General features: G+C 44.3%; 1 protein-coding gene across 11 annotated transcripts in view; it reads right to left on the reverse strand.

Annotated features, from left to right (window-relative positions):
• CARMIL1 (capping protein regulator and myosin 1 linker 1) overlaps positions 1-20866 on the reverse strand; it is a 310110-nt gene that overhangs the window by 50031 nt on the left and 239213 nt on the right. For all 11 annotated transcript variants that reach the window (XM_042985575.1, XM_042985582.1, XM_042985577.1 and 8 more), the window contains 2 exons: positions 20097-20184; positions 17026-17175 (listed from right to left, as the gene is read on the reverse strand). In XM_042985575.1, coding sequence (XP_042841509.1) covers positions 17026-17175; positions 20097-20184 — 238 coding nt within the window. The remainder of the gene's footprint in view (positions 1-17025; positions 17176-20096; positions 20185-20866) is intronic.

Here is a 20866-nt window from a genome sequence, read left to right on the forward strand (position 1 = left end):
AGGTCAGCTCGTTCTGCTCTTTGTCACCTAAATTTGGCCACTTCGTGAGGAGAGGACCTCCCAACCTCTCCATTAAAAGGGTACCTTTGTCCTGGGTGATTAATAAGTCTATGGGGTGATACTTTTGTTTCATGTGGATGACCCCATTTTCAAACCACCATCAACAATCCTTAACTGACTGAATGAACACAGCGAGGACTCCAAAACTGTACTCTCCTACTGCCATCATCATTCCTACATTTGCAAGGTGTCGTTTCCCTGCAAAGACCAACTATTCCTTTAAAAAGTCCTTTGTATCCTCCCCTTTCATTTTCTTAGTACTACTGCAGACTTGTGCATGTTTGAAAATTAATTCTATGTGTCATAAGCTATGACTCTCAGTATTCTTTTTGGTGCTTGGGGTGTTCCAAGGGGGGCCATTTCAATCTGGATTTTGTAGCCTTGGAAATGATCCCATTGGATTTGGAGCCGGTCTTTGCTTTGTGATACAAGATACCCTAGGCTCACCTTGTGCTTTTTGGTGTATTTTTAAAGCGGATATGGGTAATCCCTGTTTAATGAACAAGGTTACAAAAATTAAATATTTTCTACCAGATTTTCAGCTGAGTCAATGGCCAAGGGGAGACAAACTTTAGTCATTCTTAGATGACTTATGCCCCCAAATATCTAAATAAATAGTAGTCTCGCATTTGTGGTTTAAAAAGTAATTTTTATGCATTTCCATTTTTAAGAGGTTGAGATGGTGTAGATCTCAATGAGAAAAAAAGAGATGCTTAAACCTTTCTATACTGATGGTTTAGACAGTAACAGTGTTTAAACTCTAGGGAGAGCGGGGGTATATGAGCCATAGTCCTGAGAGATCTGTAATAAATCTGTGTGCAAAGGGGGAAACAATATGCAGGGGTTTAGTGAGGCGCTATTTCCTAGTGAACACAACATTAAATCCAGCCATCGACACCACACTTACTAACTTTGATATCCAGAGTCTCATTTCATATTAAAGTTAAAATGGCATCACGGTGTTAAAACAAAAGCATTCAGGGAGCAGCACTGGTGAGAGGCTATTGTGAAAATCACAGTACAGGACTCTTTATACGTTTACATGGTTTGTTTCCTTGTTTTCAAGACCTGCACGGTTGTTCTTTTTGTTTTGTTTTATTTTTGTGGTTTTTTTTTTTTTTTGATGTGAGAAAATTAAAAATCCTTATCTTCCTAACTTGGTCGTGACTTCTCCAGGAAACGGTCAATGGCTCACTTTTCATTCATTCTAACTCATCCTGCAACTGATGCCAAGGTGAAGTTTCATATTTGAATGTTTTCTTTAAAAAACAGCTAATAATGTAATACCTTTTTGTTAAGAGCCATCCAAAGAATGCAAGCACTTGGTACTAATTTCAAGCAAGTACCTGACCCTAAGAGCTGGTGTCAGTGCGGCTGGGCCAAGAAGCACGATGCTTATTCACACAAGCACCCACTACGTGCCCCTTGTAGCATTATTATAAAAAAGAAGAGTACTTTATTGCACTATTAAGCACAATGTTATTCTAATCGTCATGAAAAGTTGAGTAACATGTTAACTTTTTTAACTGTAAAAGAATGAATAAATAATGAGGGAAAACCCCACCAAGTATTACACTTGAGAGAGCTATTTAAGTCTGGATCTTTGGAAAATCCATGTAAAAATGGAAGGTAAGAAGGACGTGGTCAGGGGATTTGAATACTCGCCTTTGGAATGGACATTATGGTTCAGTGACATCAAAATGAATAATTAAAATTGGCCTTGGGGCGCCTGGGTGGCTCGGTTGGTTAAGCGTCCGACTTCAGCTCAGGTCATGATCTCGCGGTCCGTGAGTTTGAGCCCCGCATCGGGCTCTGTGCTGACCGCTCAGAGCCTGGAGCCTGTTTCGGATTCTGTGTCTCCCTCTCTCTCTGACCCTCCCCCATTCATGCTCTGTCTCTCTCTGTCTCAAAAATAAATAAGCGTTAAAAAAATTTTTTTTAATTGGCCAAAAAAGCTGAATGTAACACATCTACTCTGTCCACAGAATATTAACTCTACGAAGATGACAAAAACCAACAGTTAATACCACCACCATCCCCACCACCAAAAACCACATTAAATTCTGTAACAATTTACTGGTTAAAAAAACTTGAGTCAAGTCAGCTTCAGGGGTGCTAATTCAAAGGAATCGGTGATGGTTGGAGGGCCTGGTGCCTTAGGATTCTAGCTCGAGGCCTGCAGTGATCCATCAGCAATCAGGAGATCTGGTTCTTACTGGATCTCGTGGATCTCCAAGCTCTTCTAAGACTGAGTCTTAAAACTCCTTGTCCTAACTCTTCAAACCTCAAGCAGAACTTCAAGTAAAGATGGCTTACCAGCAAACTCTGTAAAAACCTGACCTAGCTCAGAAACCAAGGTCTTTGTCATGTTCAACTCTGTTTGATTAACCTCCCTTCTGAATGGATTCTGCAGTGAGATTCTCAAAAGAGAATGGATTCTCAAGACCTCTCTCTCTCTAAATTACAGATCGATTCGTTTGGTAGTTATCGGCTTGCAACTTTTGATCACCATTATTAACACACTCTGCTTCCTCTATGAGGAGATCTGTCAGAAGGAAATACTGTTTGCCACTTGGGATTTTTTATTGGCTTTGCCTGCATTTTAAAAGTGAATTGAGTATTTGCAACGCAAACTATGGTGAACGGTTAGATAAACTGTCTATCAAACACGCATCTTATATGCCGCTCGTGCTGTATTATAAACAAAGATGACTGGCTTTCGAAAGCACACGGGTACAGTCTATGCCTGTTGTCCTGACTTAATGTTAACTGTAAAGCAAACCTACATGAATGCCTTTCATTAACATTCTCCAACATTTCAGGGTTCAGTATCAAATAACTGCATACAGGTGGCCAATTTATTCAGTTTCCCTGGGGAGCAGAGGCCACCTAGTGTACGACTAGAAGCATCTCTGAGGTTTTGCTATGGCCATGAGAGAGGATGCTCTCAAGCCTTTTCTCGGAAAGACCTTTGGCCAGGCTGCATTGATCTGTAATTTAGAGAGAGAGAGGTCTTGAGAATCCATTCTCTTTTGAGAATCTCACTGCAGAATCCATTCAGAAGGGAGGTTAATCAAACAGAGTTGAACACGACAAAGACCTTGGTTTCTGAGCTAGACCAGGTTTTTACAGAGTTCGGCATTTGGGGATTTCAATGGAGTACTTGCTCAAGGGCTGAAATAGGTCTGAAGCTGCTTCCAGAGGAAAACTCTGGCTTGGCGGCAGATGTCGACCCTATCACTCAGCTCTGCTTGGGCGACCCTCTGTGTGAGCAAGAGAAATGGTCACAAAGCTCAATTCTGATCATCCGATGTTGTCTGAAGCTTGCAGCCATAGCTCCCGAGGCGAAGGCTCCACCCTTTACCCAGCAAGCAGAACAGCTCGGCGGGCAAGCCTCGCTGGGGACTGATCCTCAACTTTGCTAGAACTTTCTTATGTGTTTTTTTTGTACCCCCCTTAACTCTGTTCACTCACTTTACCTTTGGATTTCTATTTTACTAACTACTAAACGTGGCACCGAAAGTAGTTTCTGAAGGAAGGCAGAACATTTATAAATCCAAGAAGCAAATATACGTATCAGGGCACACATTCTAAAGTAAAACATATAGAAGAAATGCAATGCTATCTGGAGCATGGAAGTAATTTTATTGCGTCTAGTTTTCAAGCGTGATTTTCAGCAGAAATATCAATAGGATCGTCGTCAAAAAATTACCAACGGCCAAAGCTAAAAACCATTTGCTTTAAATTTTCATCTTGCTAAGGAATAGACTTGCAAGAGACGTTTGACTCCAGCCCTGGCAGATGGGAAATCCTTAAATACCAAATTCCAGCAGCGACGGTCTCCTCTGGGGCACGTTTGGGAAACCAAGAATTTGGAAAGGCCCACTTTACTCTGAATTTCCACACGAGAGCTGAAGAATGAAGACGCACTCTAGTATGCCCCCACTATCCCTCCCGTATCCCAGATTCACATCTAAACACCGAGGCCTTCAAGTGCAGCCTCCGTTCACTTAGATGGTCCAAAGCACCAGGCAGAGCTCTGCACTGGTGTCCTTTCCTCAGTCCACCGACAGGAAGAACGAAATCCTGTGAGGACAGAAATGCCAGTCATGGAGACACTGCCCACCAAGCTGCTGGTGTGAAACCCTTGTGCATGGGCTCTTCCTCACCCCAACCTCTCTAGCCTCACCTGCCAGTGACCTGGGCCAGCCCGAAGACCAGGGATCCAGCAGAGAGGGCACGGACTTGGGAATCAATGCTCAGAAGAAAAATTGGATAATGCGGTGGAGGGGCTGGAGGGCTTCCTAGGCTAAGAGGGTCAAGGAAAATGTCTAAGAAACAGGCGGTTGGGTTGAGACCTGGACGGTGGGAAGAAAGTAGCTGTGGGAAGATGTGGTGAGGGGTGTTCCAATCGAACAGCAGCTGAGACGGGAAGCCAGGCGAGTTCTAGAGAAAAGCAGTAAGGACCACACTGGCTGGAGGGAAGTGAACAAAGGGGGAGAGAGCAGAACCAGGTGGAGAGAGAGAGAGGCAGGGGTCTTGCAGACCATGAGGAAACTATATCTATTCTGGGTGCAGTGGGAAACCATCAGAGGGTGTCACCTAAGACACCAGAAAGGTCCTGGGAGGAGGGGCAGGGGCTGGCGGGTAAGGTTGATGTCTCGCATCAGGACGAGGCACGCATGGGGTGGGGGTGGGGGGTGCGAAGGCTCTGTTTTGGACTCACTGAGACATCAGATGGCAAGTAAGAGGTTGAACACACAAGCCTATACAGTTCAGGGTAAAATGAGATACATGTCATGAACGTAGGAAGGAAAGGGGTCAGAGCCGGGGATCCTGTAAGCATGTCTACACCGCAGCTGCGCACGTGGGCCACCAGCTCACCTGGCTGCTGAGCCCAGTCACATCCACAGTCCCAACTGGACAGCTCAGTCGGGGCCTTGCTGGCACCTCAACTCAGCACATCCACTTCTGTCAAGACCTGCCGTTCTCACGTATTCCCCAGCTTCAGAGACTCCTTGCTACCTTAAAAATAAATTGGGGCGCCCAGGTGGCTCAGTCGGTTGAGCGTCCGACTTCAGCTCAGGTCACGATCCCCCAGTCTGTGAGATCAAGCCCCGTGTCCGGCTCTCTGCTGTCAGCGCGGAGCCCGCTTTGGATCTTCCGTTCCCCTCTATCCCTCCCCTGCCCCCACTTGTGCTCTCTCTCTCAAAAGTAAAATATATTTAAAAAATTTTTTTAGAGAAAGAAAAAAATATATGTAAACAAGCCATCCCTTCGCAGGACCCACAAGACTCTGTGATGAGGGCTCCAGCCTCCTCAGCCCCTACCCCTTGTCCCCACTATACCCAAACACTACATAGGTCCTCAGTCTACGACGTTCTGTCCCCGCTCTGAACCTGTGTGCTGCTCTCTCTGCTAAATTTACTTGCTCACTTTCCTCCCAGTCAGCTTCTCTCTCAGATGCCATCTCTCTCCGTAGCAACAGTTCCGAGGGCCTACGTGCCAGGCGTGATGCTCAGAACCTTCCTCCGGGACGCCTTCCTTGGCAACACCCCTCCCCCGGGCTGGGCTGGGCCCCCCTTCTCTGCACCTTCCACAGCAAGTTGCACGCTCCGTCAATGCCCCCTCCCACCATACCTAATATTTCACTGCATTAATGCACAGCCACCTCAAGCCAAAAACGAGCTGAGACCCATTTAGAACGGCAAGATGCAGGGGGGAAAAAACAGAGTGAATCAGGACTAAGAAGAAAATAATAAAGCTCGATTGAAGGCTGAAAACAACCAACTATATTTCTTCAGCCCCCGAACCCTTTTTTTTTTTAGGTCAAGTGTACATGGAGCTCTGAGGCCCTCAACCAGAGTTAGGCATAAGCCACGGAGCACCTGATGGTGTTCCTGAGACCCACAGCACACCCCGGTGGTGTTCCAGAGACCCACAGCAAATCAGCGGCTCAGGATTTTCACGATCCTTGATAAAGACCTGCATTTTCTTCTGCACGTACGTACTCGTCACGAAGGCATCTGGGGATGAGGTGAACAGGGACCTCGACGTGTACGGGGGACACGTCCAACACGCATGTGGTAACAAGGTTTACCGGGCTAGTTACGAAGGTGGCCCTTGTGACACAGTACAGAAGCACGCGTCAGGAAGAACCATTGTACAGAGGCCCACAACAGAGGAAGGAAGGGGGCGAGCCTGTTTGGTGGAGACCCTCCAGGGCACCGTATCTTCTCCCACCCGTGCATCTCTGACCCTCGGCGTGCAGGGAGGCAAGGCTAGGTCAGGGCGTTCGCGCCGGGGGCGCGTTGAAACAGCGGACAGCGAGGCTTCTGTACATGAATGCTGCTCCAACTTCTTTGTGAGCCATCTTTTCTTTTCTTGTTAAGTTTTATTTATGTATTTTTAGTAATCTCTGCACCCTACATGAGGCATGAACTCACGACCCCGCGATCAAGAGTCACGTGATCTTTGGACTGAGCCAGCCAGGCGCCCCAGACTGTGACCCGCTTTATATATTGAAATGTATTTTATGTCACGAGCTGACGTATGGGTCCACGTGTGTGTAACTGAAACACGCACTTGGTGCGATCTGACACTTTGCCTTCATTCTTTATACTTCATTTCTGAGGAGCTTTCTTTTTTTTTAACTCCTGGTCAAATCATTACATTGATTTCATGAGTCAGTCGGTCGCAAGATGCACTCGGTACTGATTCAAGTCTTTCCAGATGGCCTCGTTTCTGTGGCAGGCTCCCATCCTTCCGCACCCAAGCAAACGCGTGTGGGGTTTACAGCGGGGGTGGCTCTGAGATGGCCGGAACCAGCTCGGCCACTTTGGCCTTTCAGGGTAGCAAACATGCGGGGGACAGATTGGTTCCTTCACCTTCCGAGCCGAGAATACCATACACAACGGAGGAACGATAAGTGTTTTTTGAATGACTGGGTGGCCCTCTAGTCTACATGTTTAGTTCAGGCACTCATCACTACCTAAGACTTCATCGATGAGAAATACTTCCATCTCCTCCCTGGGCACTTCTGGCACCAGCCACCTTGTTCTAGCATTTTCCTGCCCTCCATTCCTGGGTTGGCAAGCCCCCTTTAAGGACTGCTCACCTTCTTCTTCTTTGCACAGACACACACACACACACACACACACACACACACACACACAGACACACAGAGTATCTGAAGACACTGTTTTCTACGAATCGAATGTTGTTTCCTTCATCCTGCAGGGATTTGGTCTTTGTTTTCCACTGGCAAGCAGTGATCGTTTGGAGCTTTCCGACAGGAGAGACGTTGTTGAAACAAACGTCCACACTCACTGTGTACTCTGCAAACATGAGATTTCTAAGGGCTTCAAAGTGGGACCGATCCTAGAGCAATTATTTTATCTAATACCGGTTCTACTGTACTATCCCCAGGAGCTCCTAAATCTGTGATTGCTTGTAAGGGACTTAACTAGTTAGGACTTTACTTAAAAAAATGTCCTGTTTAAGGGAAGTATAAATTCACATCTCTATCATCCACAAACACACACAAACATGTGAACAATGCAAGGTTTTTGTTTGTCTCATCAATCCGCAGGCTATCAGAGTCATTTGCTTAATTTCACTCATGAGGGAAACCGAAATTATCTTTTCTAATCATCACCGCACGTCAGAGTTAAGCTCGTAAGAATCATCGTATCCACTCTGCAAGTCAGATGCCCAGCAAGTGGATGCTGATTTTGGAATGCCCTGACTCGTCACAACTAGTTAATGTTCTAAGCCGTTTTATGGGGGGGATTCATTAAGTCCTCCCCATTTTTTCCCCCAGGAGTTCGGTTCATCCTGGGAGCTGTGGGGCTTTTCTCTTAGCTACAGGGAGAAGTAGGGGGTCCTCGTCGTCCCAGGAATGGCCGTAGACAGGAGGGGTGTCACAGGGATTTCCCACGGGTCTCCTTTGTCTCTTGGGGGTTCCTGAGGGTGGTCGGTGTTGTGTGTTGGGCTTTTTAAAAAAGGTGTATGGGGGGCGCCTGGGTGGCTCAGTCGGTTAAGCGTCCGACTTCGGCTCAGGTCACGATCTCGCGGTCGGTGGGTTCGAGCCCCGCATCCGGCTCTGTGCTGACAGCTCAGAGCCTGGAGCCTGTTTCAGATTCTGTGTCTCCCTCTCTCTGACCCTCCCCCGTTCATGCTCTGTCTCTCTCTGTCTCAAAAATAAATAAACGTTAAAAAAAATTTTAAAAAGGTGTATGGGGCAGATCTCTAGGAAGCTTCCTGGGATACGGCCTCTGCAAATAGTATTCCTACCAGTTAAAAATGAAAAGATTAAGAGATCCCTGTGGATGCCCAGGGAGCAGTGACCTCTCTGGGGATTTGCGGGGTGCCTCTGGCATTTCCACAAAGGCCCACCACACAAATTACTAGACACTCTGAGGAACCTTCAACACCCATTCTGGCTGAGCTATGCAGGCTGTACTTAGTTCTGCAAGCCACAATTTGGAAATCAAGAGGTTTTCGTAGGTTGCATTCTAGTGATTAAAAGGTTAAATCTCCACTTTCCAAAGCGATATCATTAAGAAAATGACATTACAGAATACATAAAATTATAAGAGGAAACTGACAACTAGCACTTGAACAACTTCCTGCACATACTTAACATGAGCGCAACTAATTTAAATGAGATAGGGACTCGGTAACCTGCCTTTGGCAGTAAGAGATGACTTCCAACTAATAACTGCTGGTACTTGACGGTGAGGTGATCTGCTTTTAAAAAGTAGTATTTTGACCAAGACAAATGGATCTTTGCTACATTTTAATCCGCATTTAAAAGCTTAAAAATCGTATGTTAGAATTCAAGGCTGAATTTGTTAAGGGAAGATAATGTGTTTTGTCATTGAAAAAAAGGATTCACAAGATGTACTCCATAATAATTCAAGCCTTTTAAAACTCTTTTCCTAGGAAATAGCAGTCAGGAGATGAACTGCTCCCCTGCATGAGTATCTTTTGATTTAAAACTGGTATGACGCTGATTAGAATAATTGAAAGAATTATATACAATTAGTGAGCGAGTTACGCCAAGGAGCAGACACTGGCTCTCTACCCACTTGGCACACTATCCTGAACCCTGAGCTTCCACGGTTTTTATAAAGGTAGCAGACTATAGACAGGGACAGATCTTGAGAAATAACTGATCAATAGAATGCGAACTACATCCTTCAATATCCCAAAGGCCGATGACAAAGTGAAATGGAAAGAGACAGCTGGGAATAGGGATTTCCTAGGAGCACCTGATTGCAGGGAAAAAACAGATGGTCTATGGACACTAAAGAGGCTAAATAAATACACATTTCAGCATGACATGGAAGCCGTGTGCACAGGGATGATAAGCATCTAGGAAAGCTAATTAATCACTGTCACCAACAAAATAAAGCATGGAAAGGCAAGGGATATTCCAGGTAAGTCCAAAGTGGGCAGACTCATTTCCAACAATTGACTGTATCAGCTTTTTCTTTTAACGTTTATTTATTTTTGAGAGGCACAGAGAGACAGAGAGCAAGCTGGGGAGGGGCAGAGAGAGAGGGAGACACAGAGTCGGAAGCAGGCTCCAGGCTCCGAGCTGTCGGCACAGAGCCTGACGCGGGGCTCGAACTCATGAACCGAGAGATCATGGCCTGAGCCCAAGCCAGACGCTTAACCGACTGAGCCACCCAGGTACCTCTTGACACAGCTGTTTTCATTAATGGTTAAAAACTGTACAGGGTGCCTGGGTGGCTCAGTCGCTTAAGCATCTGGCTTGGGCTCAGGCCATGATCCTTCCGTTCGTGAGTTCGAGCCCCACGTCGGGCTCTGTGCCGACAGCTCGGAGCCTGGAGCCTGCTTCCGACTCTGTGTCTCCCTCTCTCTCTGCCCCTCCCCTGCTTGCTGTCTCTCAAAAATAAAAAAACATTAAAAAAAAAATTAAAAGAGGGGCGCCTGGGTGGCTCAGTCGGTTAAGCGTCCGACTTCGGCTCAGGTCATGATCTCACAGCTCGTGACTTTGAGCCCCGTGCTGGGCTCTGTGCTGACAGCTTGGAGCCTGGAGCCTGCTTCGGATTCTGTGTCTCCCTCTCTCTCTCTCTGCCCCTCCCGTACTCACACTTTGTCTCTCTCTCTCTCTCTCTCTCTCAAAAATAAACATTAAAAAATTTTAAAAGAAAAACTGTAAGCTTACATTATGGTCATACAGCACACGTCTTTCATTTGTGTTTTTTTCTGTTCACATACTAATTTAATCTGGAGTTAGTAAGCAGATATTTTACATCAAGCAATCTCACTTAGGATTTGATTTTGGATATAAGACATATACCGTATATGACATCCATATACCGATTCTAGTAGACTGGTTAAACACGCAGACTATGATACCCAAATCTGCCTTTGGGTGGCCTCAGGTAACTTGGACAAGGTGCTTAACTCTTCCGTGCCTCAGTTTCCCCACTTGTTAAACACAAGCTATTCATGATATTTATCATTCACAGCTTGCTGTGAGGACCAAACTAGTTACTATTCACAGAGAGCTTAGAATAATAGCACCTAGCACATTTTAAGTACGACATACACCTGAGTGTTAAACAAATGAAGACGATGACTTTTTAAGCCATCTGATTTTGTCTGAAGTAAAGCAACATCAGATCCCTGGGGCTATGAGAGTGGACACCGGCTGGAAAAAGTCAGCAGGTTATTCTAGTAATTCTTGTTCCACCCGGGCCCTCCCCATCCCCCATGACACCCGTGACTTGAACGAGATCACTTACTACTTTCTTTCTAGCTAAAAGAAAAAGAAAAAAAAGATGAGTATTTGATTGAACACGGTTTTCTAACTCTGCCCTTTTATTTAAAGAAAACTGCCTTTTCCTTCAACAACTGCTAAGTTAAGGCTGATTAGCAGGTCTCAGGCATTCCCCCAGCAGCCAAGGGGCCTCTCAATCCATTCACTCACCCTTATTTCAACCCTCACTTAGTCAAAGAGTAAGTTGAAGAAATCAATCATTTACATTATCGTTTCCATCTCCAAAAAGGCAATCCTTCAACTAATATAAATTTCTACCTCTAATTTATGGTGCTAAACCTTCCCTAGTGGGATTATAACTAGTGATTCTTTAAAGAGACGTAAGCACTGAAATGGAACTGACTCCTGGACCAGGGAGAAATGGAAGAAAACAGGATGATAAGATATCTGGAGATGGGGTTTGACAAAAAGAGATGCCCAGATTTTCGACTAAGTTTTGTTAAAGAAATGTTCAAAAATAGATTTAGCAGATGTCACGAGCATCACAGGCCAAAATATGCCAGGATCCTGAATCTGGAAGTAGAATCTCTCTAAGTAGAAGGTCGGTGAGTCGTCCAAGTCACTTTGGAATGTCCTAGGGAAAGTGTCCCCGGGTGCTGGGCTATCAACAGACATTTTAGGCGATAGTAAAGTGCCACTCGACAGCACAGCCCTCCAGCTCTGCGTGTGGCACAGATTCCACCCGCCAGGGGCTGACGATCCCACGTGGGAAACGCTGTAGGCAGACACGGATGCACTCGTCCTTCTGGGAACTTTCCACACCACGGTTAACCCCATGTCCTATCTTCCTGGATCGTGTAAGCCAGAAATGCTGCCAAGGCACAGGCCCAGGCTCATTTAGAAAACCAAAACCTGGGTGCCTGGGAAGCTCAGTCGGTTGAGCATCCGACTTCAGCTCAGGTCATGATCTCAGGGTTTGTGAGTTCGAGCCCCACCTCGGGCTCTGTGCTGAGAGCTCGGAGCCTGGAGCCCGCTTCGGATTCTGGGTCTCCCTCTCTCTCTGCCCCTCCCCTGCTCACATGCTGTCTCTCTCAAAAAATAAACATTAAAAAAAAAAAAAAAAAAAAAAAAAAGAACACCAAAACCAAGTAAAGTTCTCTCCCTTGGAAATTCGTACTTGAAACCTTTTAAAATGGCACCACATGAGGACCACAACGTGAATGTTTGGAAATGGATGTCAGTGAGAAAATGATTTGCCGCTCTGATTACGACAGGTGGCATGGCAGGTAATTTTCAAAGGTGAAACGAATCCTCTTTTGCTTGTAAATTAGCCCTGGATTTGTGCCACGGGCTTAGGGTAAAGAGCCCAAAAGCTCAGAAAATTGACTTTCTTTAGGAGAGGGATCCCGGCGGTAGAGGAGCAGCGTGTACTGCTATCCGTGGCTTTGAATCGAGGGTGAGGGTGAGGCTGTGCGTATCGAGACACTCGTTGCAGCACAAATGTGATGTGCACCTTCTCCACACACGTTCTCTCTCATTAAACCACCAGCGAACTCAGCCCGGGTTTCCCGCTACTTGACAAGTCATTAGCTCAGTTAAAACAATGATTAAACGCATTAGTCGGAGCAGGGAAAAAATGCCATTTTCACGACTTAAAAAAATTCTGCCCACGTATTTGCCTTTTTATAGAAAGCTCCATCCTGCATTTCTGTCACACGCTCAACACCGAACGCCCGGCTCCGTCCCACGATTCAACAGGGGCTCACGTCAGCAACGGCCCTCAATGCTTGCTGGCGGTGGGAACCAGGAGGAGACCACCCTTCCAACTGGGGTCATCCTCGGACGAGGTTCTGCGAGACCTCCACCTACTCCTGCTTCCTGTGTGTCACGGCAACAGGAACGGTTTTTGTAAAACAGAAGCCACTCCGTGCCGGGTACGCCTGCGGTGTGGTTTGCCCTTTCGTCCCGATGGTGGTCTTGCATGTCTGTTTTAAAATATAATCGGCATCTGCATCTTTAAAAGAGGGTATGTCGGGCTCCTGGGTGGCTCTGTCGGTTGAGCGTCTGACTTCGGCTCAGGTCATGATCTCTCGGCTTGTGGGTTTGAGCCCCGCATCAGGCTCTGTGCTGATGGCTCAGAGCCTGAAGCCTGCTTTAGATTCTCTCTCTCCCTCTCTCCCTCTCTCTCTCTCTCTGCCACTCCCCTGCTCATGCTGTCTCTGCCTCTCTCAAAAATAAATAAACTTTGGGGCGCCTGCGTGGCTCAGTCGGTTGAGCGTCCGACTTTGGCTTGGGTCACGATCTCTCGGCTTGCGGGTTTGAGCCCCGCATCGGGCTCTGTGCTGATGGCTCAGAATCTGGAGCCTGCTTTGGATTCTGTGTCTCCCTCTCTCTCTGCCCCTCCCCTGCTCATGCTCTGTCTCTGTCTCCCTCAAAAATAAATAAACACTGGGGCACCTGGGTGGCTCAGTCGGTTAAGCATCCGACTTTGGCTCAGGTCATGATCTCGCGGTCTGTGGGTTCAGGCCTCGCGTCGGGCTCTGTGCTGACAGCTCAGAGCCTGGAGCCTGTTTCCGATTCTGTGTCTCCCTCTTTCTCTGACCCTCCCCTGTTCATGCTCTCTCTCTCTCTCTCTCTCTGTCTCAAAAATAAATAAACGTTAAAAAAAAATTTTTTTTTAAATAAACATTAAAAAAAAAACCCAAAATTAAAAAAGGTACAAACTTCTAGTCATCAGATAAACAAGTCCTAGGAATGGAATATACCTAATACACTGTAATACCATAATATACTGTAAGTACTGTTAATACCCACTGCACATTTGAAAATTGCTAAGAGTACCTGGTAACAGTTATCACAGGGAACAAAAAATGTATAACCACAGGGGCACCTGGGTGGCTGAGACAGGTAAGCGACTGACTCCTGATTCCAGTTCAGGTCACGATCTCACAGTCATGGGATCGGGCCCCGCATCGAGCCCCACATCAAGCCCTGTGTCAGGCTCTGTGCTGTCAGCTTGGAACCTTCTTGGGATTGTCTCTCTCTCTCTCTCTCTTTCTGCCCCTCCCCGGCACTCACTCGCACAGTCTCTCTCAAAAATAAATAAGCTAAAAAAAATTCATAAATGTTGTGATGGAAGTTAACTGAACTTCTTGTGGCCACAATTTTACAACATATACATGTGTTCAATCATCATGTTGTACACCCCCAAAAGTAAAACAATGTCGGGACGCCTGGCAGTCTCAGTACAGCACGCGACCCTTGATCTCAGGGGTCATGAGTTCGAGCCTCACATCGGGTGCAGAGTTACTTTAAAACTAAGTAAGTGAACAACACTAAAACAGTGTTACATGTCAATTACATCTCAATAAAAAATAAATTGAAAGAAAGATTCTTCTCCTCTACTCTTATCCCACCCCCTTTACTTAAGGAGACCCAAACCCCCTTTTTCTTTCTTTCCCATGACAAAACCAAATCAATCAACCAAAAACAAAGTTTATACAATGAAACAGTAGCTAAGCCCGTCTTTCTTAGCCAACACGCCTTCATCCTAAACCACTTATCAGTGCAACCAAATATATCTTACTAGCTAATGTTTTCTTTACTCCTTCCCAACCCAGACAGGACCAAATAATTCTGGCAGGAAATGTGATATGTAGAGATAATTTTGAATTTTGAATTCAAATCTATTTCCTATTACAAAGTTATTTTCTTTTAGGGTTAGCCTAAGAGCTTTCTGGAATAATTACCCAATGTAAACTTCCATTGCCTATGCAAACAAAATAAAAAATACTTACTAGAGATACATTTTGCAATATACTAGCCAAGCAACTTTTTAAAAACCCGATAATGCCCTCGACATAGACCAAATACACTTACAAACACTTACATAGCAAATTATTCGTCATCTATAGTTATACTAGAATGCTATTTGGAATCTGGATTCTATTTTAGGCTTTCTTCGCTAGCCTTCCTGTACACGATAGGGTTTCACCTGGAGGATACTCAACTATTTTACTCATCGGCTTTAACAGATAACAATGGTCTATAAATAAGGAACTACTTAAAGCATTATATTTTCCCCTGGGCTAGAAAAATAATAGCGGCCATGTCAGATCCTTGGTTCTAGAAGCCAGAAACAACTATCATTCCTGACAATCGTTGAATACAAAAAATTACTAGAGTTATCAGCTGATGCAGAAACCTTTGGGCAGAGAGGTAGCCCGGGTACTCCCAGGAGCATTCTCTCAGATTACAAGGAATTCCTACAAAATGAATTATTTTAGTGAAACATAAAAATATTGAATACAGAGGCACATACAACTGTTTTTATGCTAAAGTAGGAAGCAACTGAACTAATAATACACATTTTAAAATAATGACATAGAAACTTAAGTAAAACTGTCCTCAGAGGAAAAAACAGTATCAACAGGCTGAACACTCTGGTTATGTGGCCAGACGGACACCACACACGAGGTTCTGGAAGTGAAGAAGGAATCAAGACCTACGGCTACGTATACACCGTGTGCACAATCCACCTTCTAAAGCACATGGGCTCAACGGAATTAAACAGAATAGAAACTAAATAGGAAGTGCAAATTTAAGAGTATACCCCCCCAAATTATGCACATTAAAACCAGGAAGAAGCAACAGAGAAAAAAAAAAGTCTAGGACCAAGAAAGAACTATCATCCTACTATTTTGTTTTGGAAACAGTCCTCCCCGCTTTTTTTCATGGCATTTATTTAAAAATGTTTTCCTGTCACAAATGAGCTTCCAAAGTTAAATAGTCAACTTCTCCTAAGTAACTTAGGAATTTTTCCACTGTGGCTAGAGGGACAGATCCAAGATTTATGCTCACTGAGACTTCTACAACTTTTTCTTGAAAGGGGTACGGATGCCGTACTCTTTAAGGAAAGTTGTAAGAAACAAAATACAAGCAAAGGGAAAAAAAAGAGAGAGAGAAAGACACACACACAAACCAAGAAACAGACTCTTAACTACAGAGAACAAACTAATGGTGACCGGTGGGGAGGTGGGTAGGGGATGGGTGACACAGGGGATGGGGATTAAGGAGGGCACTTGCTGTGATGAGCAGCGGGTGTTATACGTAAGTGCTAAATCACTAAATTCTACTCCTGAAACTAGTATTGCACGGCATGTTAACTATACTCGAATATAAAACAGAATAGAATAGGCCAGAATAGAACAGAACAGAATAGAACAGAACAGAATAAAATAGAATAGAACAGAATAGAATAGAACAGAATAGAACAGAACAGAATAGAACAGAATAAAATAGAATAGAACAGAACAGAACAGAAAACAACAGAACAGAATAGAACAGAACAGAACAGAAAACAACAGAATAGAATAGAATAGAACAGAAAACAATAGAATAGAATAGAATAGAACAGAATAAAACAGAATAGAACAGAACATAACAGAAAACAATAGAATAGAATAGAACAGAAAACAATAGAATAGAATAGAACAGAATAAAACAGAATAGAACAGAATAGAACAGAATATAACAGAACAGAACAGAAAACAACAGAACAGAATAGAACAGAACAGAACAGAAAACAATAGAATAGAACAGAATAGAATAGAATAGAACAGAAAACAATAGAATAGAATAGAATAGAATAGAACAGAATGAAACAGAATAGAACAGAATAGAACAGAACAGAAAACAATAGAATAGAATAGAATAGAATAGAACAGAAAACAATAGAATAGAATAGAATAGAACAGAATGAAACAGAATAGAACAGAATAGAACAGAACAGAAAACAACAGAATAGAATAGAATAGAACAGAATAGAACAGAATAGAATAGAACAGAATATAACAGAACAGAACAGAAAACAACAGAACAGAATAGAACAGAACAGAAAACAATAGAATAGAACAGAATAGAATAGAATAGAACAGAAAACAATAGAATAGAATAGAATAGAATAGAATAGAATAGAATAGAATAGAATAGAATACCAAAGTAAGGTACAGGGCCTCAGCGGGGCCCGAAGCTTCAGCCTTACGGACTGCATTAACAGTCTCCGTGAGCAACAAGTTTCCGAAAGGATGGCTTCCGGGAGGGAGTTTTACTGGGTCTGGTTTGCAAAGGTGGGAGTTTTCCAACCGTCGGATTGGTGGCGAGAGCCCAGTGGCGGTGGGATGACGGCATCACCCAAGGGTGCGTCTTACCATACAAGCATCCAGATCTTCCAAATGATCCATGTCTGTGAGCTCCTCCACCGTGAGGACGGAGCGTTTGGCTGGCTTCTCCTCGGCCGGCTCAATCTCTGAGGACTCCGGCTGGGGAGGGGTCTTGCCCCGTCTGCTGAAATGGTCGGCCTAAGAGAGTCAGGACGGGTACGGAGAGGGAAAAGCACAGAGGCAAGGGGAGAGCAGGTGAGCCGAATCCTGGAAGATACCGTCCACAAGGCGGCGCAGTGACTGTGCTTAATCCACTCACACCTGAATGACTTACCTCTTACTATCTTTCTTTGGAGGGTGAACGGTTTGAGGCAAGAGATACCAAAGCTGCCTTAATAAATGAGAATACGTAGTCGAGAAGAAAAAAAGGCGTGTCCTTTTTATAAACTTTATTTCATATTTCCTCTGAAATAATTTCTTGCTCTAGTCAGTGTTTTAAAAGTATCTAATGAGGGGAAACAAAATGATTCCAACCTTCACTATTTTTAAAGGCTGAGAGGAAGGAAATTGCTGACAAAACTAATTGCTGGTGGCTTTTTTCACGTAATGAATACCGTATCAGATAGGATTTACTAATTTCCCATGTTATGCTTTAAGTAACCCTAAAAAATCTAATGGTAAGAGGCAGAATAAACCGGGCTGAAACTAATGAACTCTAGGGTTGAGCTGGTTCATCACCAGCAACTTTGATTCAATTCTTTTGAAATGACGAGAACCACGGGGCGCCTGGGTGGCTCAGCCGGTGAAGCATCCAACTTCCGCTCAGGTCAGGATCTCACGGTTTGGGAGTTCGAGCCCCGCGTCGGGCTCTGTGCTGACAGCTCAGCCTGGAGCCTGCTTCGAATTCTGTGTCTCCCTCTCTCTCTGCCCCTCCCCTGCTCGTGCTCTTTCTCTCTCAAAGATAAATAAACATAAAAAAAAAATTTTTTTTGAAACGTTGAGGACCAGTTGACAATACGACAGAAGCTCTGGGTATACTCTAAACTTCAATTGGAGAAAGTATTAAGTACTTGGAATGCCTTTGAAAACAAAATTTCATCTTTTAGATACGATTTCTTTCACACAGCAGTTAAGCTCTCTTCTTATAATCTAAATTAGCAGAGTATTAAAATACAGCTCAATACAAAAGAACACCCACACAACTCTTTTTTTAACTGTGAAAAGCAAATGTCAATATTTTCCGAGTAAATGCTTCAAAGGAAGACAAATTCAAAAAAAAAAAGTGAAAAATTCCACCTTTCAGTGTGGGTGCTCGCATACGGTCATGTTGACACAATATCAAGTGGGCATTTCGAGACCGTCCCTGCAGCCGTGGGTTATAAACTGTTTCTGTAAAGGACGCTCCATGGATTTTTTTTTTGCTTTTGCTTATTTAAGAAAGAAAAAGTCTCGGGGTGTCTGGGTGGCTCAGCTGGTTAAGTGACCGCCTCTTGATTTGGGCTCAGGTCACGATCTCACTGTTTGTGGGGTCGGGCCCCGTGTTGGGCTCTGTGCTGAGAGAGCCCAGCCTACTTGGGATTCTCTCCCTCCCTCTCCCTCTTTCTCTGCCCATTCCTACTGCATGCACACTCTCTTTCTCTCTCTCTCTCAAAATAAATAAACTTAAAAAAAAAAAAGAAAGAAAGAAAAAGTCTGGTTTGGGAGCTCTAAACAATAACTGTGCCATAAACTAGAAACTAGTGTTTCCTAAATTCTCTGTGGTGATGAACCAGTTTTTTGTATTTCCAATTTGCCACAAACCAGTTTACTGATAAAAAACAATAAAAATAAAACAATGGGGCGTCTGGGTGGTTCAGTTAAGCATCTGACTTCAACTCAGGTCACGATCTCACGGCTCGTGAGTTCGAGCCCCGCGTCGGGCTCTGTGCTGACAGCTCGGAGCCTGGGGCCTGCTTCAGATTCTGTGTCTCCCTCTCTCTCTGTCCCCCCTCCACTCGTGTTGTCTCACTCTCTCAAAAATAAATAAACATTAAAAGAAAATTAAAAAACAATAACACACTGGAAAAATAACATGTTTGCGTATTATGGCCATTTCAAATTGCTCTAGAAGTTTCTCCGTGTTTCCTCGTGGTTGAACCTCGTCAGGGACTGGTGCCCATTGGTTGGTGGGCCAGCTCTAGTCCACATCACCGCTGGAGATGTCTGTTCTACCTTTCATTTTTAGAGGACAGCCTCATGCCTTTTTCTGAAATGAGTTTTTCAAAATATTCACATCGTCTGCCTTGCGGAGAAGCAGCGGTTACCGTTGCCGTTCCTGTGGCGTTCTCTGGTGTCACCAACAATTCAATGCCCTAAGACTGGGTGTCTCCAGCCTGCACAGTTAACCTGAAACGCTTCACTGGGGAAATGTCAGAACTCACTTCAGAGATCCGCACCGCATCACGTTGCTATTGTGTTTGAGACACAAGATATAACAGTAACAGAACCTTCCTCTGTGCCTCAGAGGACTTCCTAAAGTTCAAAACACCTGAAGGTGCCGATCTATTTTTTATACGCACCGATATTGGAAGTAAAGTCTTCCACCTTGGTAAAACCAGTCTCTAGATAAAGAAAATTGATTTCTTTACCTCAGTTATATCCAAGAGGCCTGGCTGGACGCTCAGCGGCTATCAATCCCTAGAATGTGTCCATTTCACTCTTGCCTTTCTTTGGTCTCCAAACATTTCATTTCCCTAGCCTCATGTTCTCAAGAATATTCCATTGTCAAATTATCATAGCAGAGACCAACAAAATAAGCACATAAAGATGAAATAATCTAAAATATCTTCAGATCCCAGTCTCCGCGTTATTTCCTAACAAAACCCTTGACCTGCATTATAAGTGGATGAGAAAATTTCTGGATACCATCACTTCTGCTTCTCTCCCTGCCATGCCTTCTGGAGAAATTCTAGCATGCTCTAGAATGTCCGGAAGAAACGTAGGAGCAAAGGTAGGGTCTTGGCCCACAGGGCTGCGAAGGAGTAAAACGTAGAAAGGAAGCCATATCCCCAAACTGGAGCCTGCCCTGCATCATGGCAGACGACAACGGAAGTCCCACTCAAGACGTCCATGGCACTCACCAGTTTATGATGGCAGTGTGAGAGCGCATCCAGAATTTCGTCCACAATCCGATCAGACAGGAAGGAGGCCACTGTCAACTTCACTTCACTGTGTGGACATCAAAAGCACATGGTAGCATTTTCATCCATGCGAGGGGAAAACATCACCCACCCCGACGCTCTGTTGGTAAGGTCAACTGTGATTCTGTTTCCGTCTTTGGAAACGGGATATAAGGAGGTGTGAACGGGGCCAAGGATTCCCAAAAATAAGCCTTAAACACTGCCATAAACACACAGGTAACAGACTTTCTTTACCAATTTCAACCTGCCTCTGTAATTTCAAAACTCAAGATTTAGTGGGAGAAATGGAAAACATCTGGATCAAGACAAACTTAATGGGAACCATGTGCCATGTGGAAGGAACAATTCATCCATTGACATAAATGCAAACAAACCCGGGCTGGAGTAAATTAAGAAAGTCTGATTGTTGAACTCTGGTTATTACTTTATTTATTTTTTTCCTCTTTGAGATCTTTATTTTATTTTATTTTATTTTATTTTATTTTATTTTATTTTATTTTATTTACTTATTTTATTTTATTTAAATTCACATCAGTTAACATCCGGTGTAGTATTGGTTTCAGGAGTAGAACCTGGGGATTCCTCACTTACATATAACACCGAGTGCTCATCCCAACAGGTGCCCCCCTCAATGCCCATCCCCCCGTTAGCCCATCCCCGCCCCCCTCCAGCAACCCTCAGTTTGTTATCTGTGTTTAAGAGTCTCTTAT

The sequence above is a fragment of the Panthera tigris genome, chromosome B2 (genome assembly GCF_018350195.1).
Source record: "Panthera tigris isolate Pti1 chromosome B2, P.tigris_Pti1_mat1.1, whole genome shotgun sequence".
Lineage (NCBI taxonomy): Eukaryota > Metazoa > Chordata > Mammalia > Carnivora > Felidae > Panthera > Panthera tigris.